Source organism: Stigmatopora argus, chromosome 12, assembly GCF_051989625.1.
Source record: "Stigmatopora argus isolate UIUO_Sarg chromosome 12, RoL_Sarg_1.0, whole genome shotgun sequence".
In the NCBI taxonomy this organism is placed as follows: Eukaryota; Metazoa; Chordata; class Actinopteri; order Syngnathiformes; family Syngnathidae; genus Stigmatopora; species Stigmatopora argus.
This window is the reverse complement of record NC_135398.1, coordinates 8,945,939-8,957,299: the sequence shown is the minus strand read 5'-3', so window position 1 is coordinate 8,957,299 and position 11,361 is coordinate 8,945,939. Positions and strand designations below refer to the sequence as shown.

At 38.5% G+C, this 11,361-nt stretch overlaps 1 protein-coding gene and 1 long non-coding RNA gene across 4 annotated transcripts in view; one reads left to right on the top strand and one right to left on the bottom strand.

The window, feature by feature from the left end:
• Positions 1-10,699, top strand: part of dpp6b (dipeptidyl-peptidase 6b) — a 59,378-nt gene extending 48,679 nt beyond the window's left edge. For all 3 annotated transcript variants that reach the window (XM_077614462.1, XM_077614460.1, XM_077614461.1), the window contains exons 8-26: positions 213-333; positions 2,657-2,811; positions 2,904-3,001; positions 3,083-3,209; positions 4,271-4,309; positions 4,393-4,500; positions 4,566-4,657; positions 4,733-4,780; positions 4,873-4,985; positions 5,134-5,181; positions 5,264-5,362; positions 5,447-5,516; positions 5,619-5,813; positions 6,452-6,506; positions 6,601-6,703; positions 6,822-6,877; positions 6,963-7,035; positions 7,115-7,188; positions 7,974-10,699. In XM_077614462.1, coding sequence (XP_077470588.1) covers positions 213-333; positions 2,657-2,811; positions 2,904-3,001; positions 3,083-3,209; positions 4,271-4,309; positions 4,393-4,500; positions 4,566-4,657; positions 4,733-4,780; positions 4,873-4,985; positions 5,134-5,181; positions 5,264-5,362; positions 5,447-5,516; positions 5,619-5,813; positions 6,452-6,506; positions 6,601-6,703; positions 6,822-6,877; positions 6,963-7,035; positions 7,115-7,188; positions 7,974-8,120 — 1,821 coding nt within the window. In that variant the 3' untranslated portion in view covers positions 8,121-10,699. The remainder of the gene's footprint in view (positions 1-212; positions 334-2,656; positions 2,812-2,903; positions 3,002-3,082; positions 3,210-4,270; positions 4,310-4,392; positions 4,501-4,565; positions 4,658-4,732; positions 4,781-4,872; positions 4,986-5,133; positions 5,182-5,263; positions 5,363-5,446; positions 5,517-5,618; positions 5,814-6,451; positions 6,507-6,600; positions 6,704-6,821; positions 6,878-6,962; positions 7,036-7,114; positions 7,189-7,973) is intronic.
• Positions 1-11,048, bottom strand: part of LOC144085327 (uncharacterized) — a 78,148-nt gene extending 67,100 nt beyond the window's left edge. The window contains exons 1-4 of the long non-coding RNA XR_013304089.1: positions 10,929-11,048; positions 10,701-10,794; positions 8,242-8,293; positions 7,649-7,703 (exon numbers count right to left, since the gene is read on the bottom strand). This is a non-coding gene — a long non-coding RNA (uncharacterized LOC144085327). The remainder of the gene's footprint in view (positions 1-7,648; positions 7,704-8,241; positions 8,294-10,700; positions 10,795-10,928) is intronic.
• Between the last annotated feature and the right edge of the window lie 313 nt (positions 11,049-11,361).

The window sequence follows — 11,361 nt, the reverse complement described above, 5'->3', positions numbered from 1 at the left end:
CACCATTTCTTGAGTTGCCCACCCTCACAAAACCCCCCTTGAAAATTTTTGGGGGGCATTCTATTGTCTATAGAATTGGCGATCCTGTCCGGACACCTGGTGTACAATAGCAATAAAAACTGAATACCATTGCCGTAGTAGGGTGCTCATACTGTATTGGTCTTTACATCAGGCTACTGTGTGTTAACTATTCTGCTTGCATTTGGTCCTAGGTCTTCATATTTGAAAACAACATCTACTACAGAGCAACGGTAGAGAGTCGCACAATCCGTCTGGTTTCCACCGGAAAAGAAGGTGTGGTCTTTAATGGCCTGGCCGATTGGCTCTATGAAGGTACCACTCACTACACTCTCTTGTACACATTCTTCAATAGTACACAACAAAATGTGTAAGGAAAAGTGTAAAAGTCACCTGCATGCTATTTAGCAAACATGTATTAAATAAATCAATGGCCACTTGATCAACTCTTCATGACCACTCTCAGGACCAGCTTGGTGCTATTGAAGAACTATTGTAATCCATGTCTCTATTATGTTTCAACATCACCACATGCATTGCGTATGACGAGCCTCCCACTGACAAATCCACTCCACCGATGGCCAACAAATCGCAAATTGCAGAAAGTATTAAAATTCAAACCAGTCAGCTTCATATTCATTAGACATTAAACATATGGAAAATAGCCCCAAAAGCACCAACTACAATTACTTGCAAAATTACATTCTGGGACCTTTCAAAACAAATTGTTGTGCCAACCTGGTACAACGGCATTTGTGATTATAAAAATATTGTACAAAATAAAAATAAAACCTTAATGCCACTTCTACTAAACAACTAAATGCCTGGTTATCTCAAATGTACAGACATATAAAACATGTCTCCTTCAGAAGGTGAAATCTACGAAAGGCAAAGGTTATGTATTTTTAAGATACAATCAGGGTTTCAAACGTCTCCCATTTTTTTGAAAGAGTGCAAGTATTTTTCTTCAACTAGTAAGTTTGCAGATTAAAAGAAAAATGTGTTGAAGGGGCAGCAGTTTCCTAGTGACAAGAAAAACGCAAAAAATCCTCTAAAAGATCCACGACAACATTTTATGGACCCCACCAAAACAAGTTCACGTGAGCTCACGCTTTCTGTTGCAAGGACCTGATAACTTAAAATTACTAGTGCCTGGCGTCAAAAAGATTAAATCGTTAAATCGTAAAATTAGACACGGGCAAATGTGAGGGTAAAATATTAATTTTCCCACACAATGATAATATACAAACGATAGTGACAATGAGTAGCGATTTTAATATTTACTTTGCTTTTTATTGCCAATTTACACCCTTAAATTGTGACGTTAGAGGCCAATACACATTGACCTGAAAAATAAATAAATAAACTTGTCTTCAGCCTTGACAATACTGTGAATTATTGTCATTGGTAGGACAGTGTGCTCTTTGCCCTCTACTGGCAAGTTGCCACTAACATCAAACCAGCATCGCTCACTAATGGGTTTCTGTTTTTCCGCACCCCGCTGTCATTCACGATAAGCTTCTAGGTTCATTTAAGGGGAATTATTTTCTGAGAAATGCTTTTATTATTCATGTCGTTCATTCAAAGAGACGTGTAATAACAATCGTTGAATGTCATGAATGTGTAATGCAATTACAAAATGCCAGTTGAGGATCTCTAATTCTGTTGAACTGCTGAAAGGGTCGACTCTAATTGTGTCCTTATTAATGGGATTATCTCATTTTTGTGGCCGCCAGAAAGCCAAATGAAAGACATCATCCATTTTCATTAGCGTGTAAAGATTTGTTTTGTGGCATTCTTCCACTGCCTCATAAGGATTTATCACCCATACATAAATCATACATCTTATTCTCACACACGCACACCCACCCACACACACACACAAACAAACAAGGTTAGGTTGCATTGTCCCTCTGTGCTGCTCTCATCCTTGAGCTGCACAAACGAAATGAGATTTATATGCGCTTTATTTTCCAACGGCAACTTTTGGATGTGGAGCCAGGGACTCATGCTGGGGCTGTGCCAGATGCTCTGGTCCACCAAGATAACGTGACTAATTGTTGCTGCTGGGTTCGAGATGACTTGGAGACAACTAACTCAACTCTCCTGAAGCACTAACCAATATTAAATAATACAGTAATTACACCCTTGTGTTATTCAATAGACACAAACTTTTCATTAATAAAGCCAATTTGGAGGTTGTTTTATCTAGCAACAGGCTGGTTTCTGTGAAGCTCTAGTGCCCCCTGTTGAACTAAAAACGTCTTGGAGCTGATGGTTTTTATTAAAATATAGGTATATAGGAGAATTTTTTTTTTTTTTTTTAAACATCAATGTTGCATTGTTCATCATGATTTAATAGTATTAATATTAAATGTAATTGGCACTCGTTAATGTACTGTAACGCAAGGCATCACTTCATGTGGTTTTATTGTCATTTTGTACCGGTAATGATCTATGCAAAATGTGTCAATAATTGCCACTTTCCCTTTTGAATAGTAAATGAATTTAAATGAAATTTAATTAAAACTAATTAGACAAAACAATGTCACCCATTCATCCACATTCTACACACAACAAATGCAATTATCTTTTGTAGCACCTTTGAATTTCGTTACGTTTCTTATTTTTGGTGCAGAGGAGATTCTTCAAGGTTATAAAGCCCACTGGTGGTCTCCCGATGGCATGCGTCTGGCCTACATGACAATCAATGACACATTGGTGCCAAAGATGGAAGTCCCCTTCTTCACAGGAACGCCATATCCCAACACTTTGGAATACCATTACCCAAAGGTGAGTTATTTACTACTCAAACATTTGGATGTCATTGTCAAATGCATGCACGGCTTTTGGCGTTGCACCTGAATGCCTTTGGGCCTCTCCAGGCCGGGGAAGAAAACCCTGTGGTGCACCTATCAGTAGTGAGTCTCAATGGCCCTTTGCACACTGTGGTCATGAAGAAGCCCGATGACCCCCGAATTGGGTAAGTGACCGTCTGAAGAGGCCATTGGAAGCCTGACGGCGGCTAGTCCTGACTGTCCCTGGTCTTTGTTGTCTTTTCTAGGAGGGAATATTATATCACGATGGTGAAGTGGGCCACCAGCACAAAACTGGCTGTCAACTGGCTGAACAGAGCACAGAACAACTCCATATTGACACTGTGTGAGGCTACCACAGGCGTCTGTATCAAGGTGCAACTGAAATGCCTGAACTGAAAATTGAATTGCTTTCTAAAATTCGCTCATTGGAACCAGAATGAAGTAACCTGGCATTACAAATCCATCTGATAAATATCCAATTGAGGGCTTTTCCTTGGGCAAGACCATTAAAAAAAATACACGGCTGTTGATTGGACGACGACTATTCTCGTCTCTCGCAGAACACCAATCAATCCACATTAAGACAAAAGGACACAAACATTGTGTCCTGTCAAAAAAAACTTTTGTTCTCGTCTCCTCTTTTCAATTAGGGCATTAAAACCTTGTAAATTAACCTACGTACAACTACCAGTTTGTACCTCACCAATGTATTCAACCAGTATGCAATGTTCCCTCTAAGGTGCGCAATTGTGCACTACTCTCGTCTTCTCTGTGCACAGCAAATCATATGGAGCGCACAAAAAAAAAATCCCCCTTTTTTTTTTTAGCTGTGAGGCCGACGCGCGAACCACTCATCCACCGGGCCGCCCATTCATAGATATTAATCATTACATTTTATTATTACTAAATCATTTATGTGTAGTAGACTGCTTATGGCAGGTGTAATACTGGTGTGTGCCCATAGCGAGCAATGATGTTGCTCACACCAGTACTCAGTGTGCTCAGGGAGATTGTCTTTCTGCCCAGACAAACAAAAAATTAGAGGGAACATTGCCAGTATGTGGCCTACGTCTTGTAGCACACATCTCTTCCCCTCAATTAACTGGGTATGAGAAGGCCGAGAGTTGCTTCGACGACTTGGGATTATCAAAATTGGACTGCATGATGAATAAGGCAGGGCTGTCTTTCTTACAACGCTAAGAATGAAACCCAAACAACATTATCTTCATTCAGATCAAGCTCTCCCAAAATAATTTTTGCTCATTTAACCTGTTCAGGCTCAGTACTGGTCCCAACTGATCATTTTTTTCACTGAAAAAAAAAACTGGCGGTCGTCACCCCCTGCCAAATTGGACGTCTAGCACTATCAATAGCAGCCAATGAGTTGAATAAATGTCTTAGAGGGTAAAATAAAATTCTGATGTTTCTTTTAGAAACATGAAGATGAGAGCACAAGCTGGTTGCACAGACAAGTAGGTGTCAAACATCAAAAAGAGAATGTTCATTAAGTTACCCAGCATGAACATGGATCATATCATTTCCCTTCTCCCTCCAGAACGAAGCACCACTCTTTTCCCACGACGGACACAAGTTCTTCTTCACGCGAGCAATTCCTCAGGGTGGGAGAGGGAAGTTCTTCCACATTTCTATGTCCACCTCCATGGTAGGGTATCCGGCAATTGGATGTTTTTCCTTTGAGGTTGGCTGTTCAATTTCTATCCGTCTTAGCCAAACACAAGCACAGACATACTTCAATCCCTGACCTCGGGAGACTGGGACGTCACCAATATCCTGGCCTACGACCACCAGAGGAACCTCATGTCAGTTGGTTGGCTCGCCATCTTGCAGGTTTGCAGTTTCAGACTGGTGGAGCTCACATCTGGTTTACTTTGCAGATACTTTCTAAGCACGGAGGATGATCCCAAGAGGAGGCACTTGTACAGGTATATATGCTTTGTGCTGAGAGGCCCTTTTCGAGTGTCCTAAAGCTCAGGGCCATTCCATTAAGTGACCTGCGTATGACAACGTTTTACAGCACAGACACGATTCCTCCTTTCAACCGCTGCTGCCTGTCCTGCCAGTTCAAGTGCGGTTATGTGGATGTGTCATTCAGTCACAACATGCGCTTCTTTCTTCTCAGCTGTAGAGGCGAGTGGGTTTTTTATTTTATTTTAGAATTTAGACAACAAAGAGAATAATAAAATGTTAAAAATATATTGCCAACAGTGACATAGTCACAAGCCCTTCTTGTTGTGATCAGTTAGTCTATACATCTATCGTTCCTTAACTCTTTTAGGTCCTGACATTCCTAGCGTGGCCATCTACAGAACAGAGGACAAACAGAGTAAGTGTCCTCTCTGAGAGATTTAAAATCAAATCATGTGCAGACTATCATGCACAGACTGAGTTGTTTTGCTAATCTGCAGAACTGTTGGATGTGGAGACAAATGAGCGAGTCAACACGACGTACAACAACATGCAGATGCCCAGAGTGGAGTACGAGACCATCACCATAGATGACTACAGTAGGCATTTGTGTGTAATTGACAACGACAATACTGCGCCAACTTGATATAAAACATCCACTATTTTGTGTGCACGTGCTATAGCCCTAACCATGCAGATTCTGAAGCCAGCTGGATTTTTAGACACAGCCCATTACCCTTTACTGCTGCTGGTGTAAGTATGACTTCACACAATTGGTTATATGTATTCATATTTTCATTTTTAAAAAAGCGGTAGGTTGATGTGAATGAGGCTTAACTTACTATAAATACAAAGTGATGGAACCCCCGGCGGCCAGATGGTCACCGAGCAGTTCCAAGTGGACTGGGCCACTATTCTGGTGAGCAGCTTCAGCACCGTGGTGATCCGCTTTGACGGCCACGGCAGCGGCTTCCAGGGCACTAACCTCCTCCACAAAGTGCACAGGCGGTTAGGGAAGCTGGAGGAGCGTGACCAGCTGGAAGCGCTCAGGTGAGCCTGAGTATTTGTATATAGGGCAACTGACTATATTTTGTTTAAAAATAAATAAATTAAATCAATAAATAAAACCTTATAAAGACCTCCCATCCAGTATTGTATATGAATATCACATTTTGGGACATGTAGGTTTAGTATAGCAAAATAATTTGCTTACATGACCCACAATGTAATGTCTACATATATTATGAGCACACTCGGACTCAATGATATATTTGTACACACAAGCATAACTGCTTTATATAATATTATGAATGAATAAGTGTGACAAATAAGATTTAAAATAAATAAAACAAATACACTCCGATCACAGCTCCTAATAACACACACATTATATATATTATATATATATAATTATTATTTTTAAAATATGAGAATATTTACTAACTCATGATCACCCATTACAAAAGCAGATGTCCAATGTATTTTGACTGGGAGAGGTTGGCAGCTGATGAGATCACTCATTCAATCGCCACTCCCATGCAAAATAGATTGGATGTCTAGCGACATCAATGGCAGCCAATAAGGTAAACTGCCAAGGCTTCCCTACAAGCCCCTTCCAGTTCAAAGAGATTGGACGTCTAGCACTGTGAATGGCAGCTAATGACTGTTTGTGTATTTGTCATTACCAGGTTCATATCCAAAGAGCCTTACATTGACAAGAATCGCATGGGCGTGTATGGAAAGGTAATGTACTAGTATTAGATTTCCCAGATTTTTCAGTTCTTATTTGAGAAATAAATATTGAAATATACTTTTACATCTGGTTTGTTGCATACAGGCTTATGGAGGATATCTATCCACAATGCTGCTGAGTTCAGATGAGTTCACTCATCTTAAATGTGGAACTGCAGTCTCGCCCATCACAGATTTTGAACTTTACGGTAGGAATTCCTTTTATTCTTTATCAAAGCAAGGCTGGTTGAGATGAGGAATGTCTTATGCATACAATAGTGTGCCAAACAATGTAGAATGTTTATCTACATTTTTTCTGTACAACAGTCTCAGCATTTTCCGAGCGATATCTAGGCTCAAAGACTGATTCCAGAGTATACATGGTAATATTTTCAATGCCTCCACTTATCAAATCATATCTCAAACAAGAGCATATTTATGACAGCTCGCATTTGTTGCATCCCGCAGATGTCAAATTTAGCTCACAGAGCAGGTCAGCTGGTGCAGAAGCAGTACTTGATTATCCATCCTACTGCAGATGGTATCTAATGACTCTTTTCACTGCTCTACAAAGACTTCAGGCTTGCTTTTTACTATGTTTTAATTCTTTATGTCTGTAGAAAAAGTTCACTTTCAGCACACAGCCAAGTTTATCAACCATTTAATCAGCAAGAAGGCCAATTACACTCTTCAGGTGAGCGACGCCCGTGTGTGTTGTGCTTACTAATGAGATTTCAAATGAACCAACCTTATTCAGGGTTTATACACTCACCAGGCAATTCATTAAGCACACAACCCTTTCAGCAATTCTATCTTTACAAAGCTAGTATTGGGTTTGGGGATTATGAAACATGGGCACATTATTGTGGTTGTAATTTTCAGTTATTATTCTATAAAACCTTAATCATATTAAAAACAGACATTTGCAAATGTGTTATTTTCACTTGACTTTTGTTTAGGCTCTCATATTGAAGATTTGAAAAAATTTAAGTCCAAGTTTCTAAACAGGCCAATGGGCATAAAGGCAAAACAACTTTGATACTTTCTTCTTCTAACACTCTTTTCTACTTTGTTTGCTGATTTTTGGCAAAATATAACCAACAACTGTAATTTACATTCAAAAACTCAATGTATTTAATATAAATAAATGTTACCTTTTGCTTTGTGTACTTCTGTAACGTCATCAGGTTTCCTCACTGCCAAGAGAAACTACAAAATGGAAACAAAAATATTTTAACACAAGTTCAATAGTTAAGAATCTTTTGAGTCCTTATTTCTCATAATTTGTATTTGTCTACTTTTTAGCTAAATAATTGCATTATCATGAAAAAAATTAGATAATGGGAGGTTTACCCTTATTGGAGGTTTCTTTGAATGCTTGCAAAGACAGATTTCTGATACCCTCATAATGATATATTGCATGCTTAATTTTATGATTTGGATCAATTGAATTTTCTAAAAAGTTGTTTCCCTGATCAGATCTACCCAGACGAGGGCCACTTCCTGCATAGCGGAGACACCCAGAAGCACCTGAGCCGCTCCTTGGTCAACTTTTTCGGGGAGTGCTTTCGGATCCCAGAGGCGCCCAAGGACGACCAGCAGGAAGCGGACGAGGACGACAGCTAGATCCACCCCTCCTCTCAGTGGATTGATCCACACTCCCCGCCCCATCGGCCAGTTAACGCAGCACAATATGCAACAAGTGACTCAACAAAGTGACCCGACGGGCCTTGACTTCTGCCCTCACCTTTGTGCTGGCTGCTGCCCTCCGGACGGAACTTTAACAGATCAAACTGCACCTTTAAAACAATTGGACATATTGTTCATGGAAAGAGTAGAGAACAGTGTGGAATATTGACAACCTATAGGCCAGGCAATACGCTCACTGGAACATGTATTGGGTACAATCTTAAATGTTCACAACAAAACAAACGCTGTAATATCGTTTCGTGCATCGATTCTAATGCTCCATTTTGATACTGTAACCTTGACAGTGTGTTTATTTATTGTGCTCATACTGAGAGATGTTCCTAATATTTTCCTCAGGGTGTTAAAGTTCGATGGCAGTTATGGTTCCCCTCAGTTTGGTTTTAAAGCCAAACCAGATAATTTCTTTTATTCACATTGGCTACTGTTAGGAAACATATTCGATTCAGATTGCAGCTTGAAATGAACTAACTTGGACTTATTTTGTCTACGAATGAATGTGACTGCGGTGTAAACAATCCAGTCACACAAAGTCAGCAGCATTCATGACACAGTTACATAAAATGTTATTGTGTAAATGAGTAAAGTGGTCAAAGATGGATAACACATCCGTTGTACAATTACCTAAATAACGTCTCGGAGGATGAAACCAAGCATGTTCAGGCTGATAATGTCAAATTTTGTTATGCTTCTGCGCTCAGAGGTCACTTTGGCCCAGTGCATGGTTGACTTTGAGCTTCTAGGAATACGCAATGATTTTATGGCCACTTTCGAAAATGATAGTCTAAACAGTTACACATAAAGGTATATGATAACAGCAAAAAAAATCTGAGTCGTCCATTCAGATGTGCAGTCTGAAAGTTAGCAAATTTCAAAAGACGTAGCTGGGAGATTAACAATAAATCAACAGTTTCAAGCATTACAGTTGGACTTTGACTAGTTAATTATGTAAATTCTCCTTGTTTGATCAGTTTTTCACTATACATATTTCATTGGCTGCCATTGACGGCGATAGTCGCTCCATCCAATTCAAGTAGGATAGACTGGCAGTAGCGATTACTGTCTGCTCCTTTAGTTCAATTTTTTTTTAGGTTTATCACTGTCAGTTGCAGGCATTGATTTAAGAATTGCCAAACTGCATCTTGATGTCAAGTGAGTTGAGTTCACAGCAACCATCTAGTGCCCGTAAAATGCTTGCTTGCAAGTCAAAGCAAAAATAATTTGACTCGACAAGAGCTTGTATCTCAAAGTTAGGTCAATGTAACACTGTACAGATTTTTTTTTTAAATGGATGGTGTATCTTTTGGTCATTTTATTCATGTTAATCAAAACAGAGCATTAGTATCTTGGGAGAGGCACAACTTTGGTTTGCATCCGAGAGGCAGGCACGCATACACTTCATTTTTTGGGGGGTGAATGAAATCTATAAATAAACAATTAAAATAGAAGCTGACTTAGAAATTCAATAAACCTGAAAAAAAATCCACAATTTTGGATATGATGGCACAGTAGAAGAGGACTGAAATGGTTGAGCCTATAGGAAACCAGCACTTTTCAGTACAATATATTACCCCCAATCTTCATGGAGACTGAACTGGCAGTCCTAGCCAATGAGTTAACTGCTTATGTTCTTTAGTACTCTCTGTTTGGTGTTACCCCTATTTGTACTGTAAGTAATCAGGATGACACCTAAAGGAAAATAATAATAATAAAAATAATACACAATGAGATTCAAGCCCGAGTTCAATGAAGCTAAAGTTATGTATTTTAACAAAAACAATTGCTTTTGTGTTTTTAAGAGAACTTGTGTTTTTGAGAAAATATCAAATGATACTTCTCAAAACTGAATTAATCCTAAAATTATACATTGTGTTCCTCATAAAACTATAATAGTATAATATAAATATAATACATAATATAAAACAAACATTTTTATAACTCAAAAATCATAGTATTTTTATTTTCATTATGGCCCCAAGATTCCTTCATACTTTTACGTGGCTGTGTTAGTTGGACAAATCAAAGACACAATGTTGTAGTCCATCAAATATGTATAAATATTCAAAAATATGGCTTTTACTCCTCTATTTATGTTAGTCACCGTGCCTTAAAAGTGGGCAGACTTTCAATGTTACAAGCCCACCTGACTACAGAAGTGAGGGGATATGAGTTATTTTTTATCCATCTGCAAGCAACAAAATTCCATAAATCAAACCAACCATTTCATCACAAATTAATGTGAGAAACATGGTATTTATTATTAGGTGCCGTTGGTGAATGTCAATTTCCAATCAGCAGTTTATCCTGGAAGTCCTCCATGTTGAAGTCTCATGTTGTGAATTATATTTTTGTGTGTTAAGTGGCTTAAACTCTCACAAACCGTTAAATTAGTACGCGTAGGTGGTTTGCAGTCAGATGGTGTACAAATTGTATCAAGTAATACATTGTTTGAGTCCTGATCTTGTGTGTGCAACATCCATAAAGCAATTTGAAGCATACCTTTTGGGTGGCTTGTTGCGCTCAACGCGTCTATCCCACTTTGTCACGGGAAGCAAACGCTCTCTGGCGGACGTCTACGGTGTTTCAGGATTTTCTAAATAACAAAACAAAGACAAAAAGGCACATTCGGAAAATGATGTTGCTAATTTCAACAGTTTTATGGAACCTGGGTAACAAGTCACTGATTACCAGGAACTTATCGTTAACAGTAATTGAAAAACAACTCACTTTTTCCTCATCCTCACTCGCGCAGTCTCTGTCAAGCACGCTTCACGCTCGCACGTGATTCTTGATCGATGCCTTCAGTGACCCGGAAATCAAAGACGCCAAAATTAATAATATGTTCTCAAATTCCATGTAGTACTTCCTGCTAATAAAAAATAAAACAGTATATATTATTGTTGGTCATTAAAAAAAAATCTAATATTGTTAGGAAGAATATTTTTATTTTGAGTTATTAACTTTTGTGGTTTTATAGTTAGAAATACATTAAATAATTAACAATATAAATAAAAGCTTTAAAAAAAAACCTAAAATAGAAATAAAAAACAAAATAAACACTGTTTACGAAGTTTCCCATATTATGCAATTATTTAGAAAACGTTACAAAAATTAAAAAAAATTTTACCCTGGGTTAAAGGTTTTCAAATCTAAAATTATT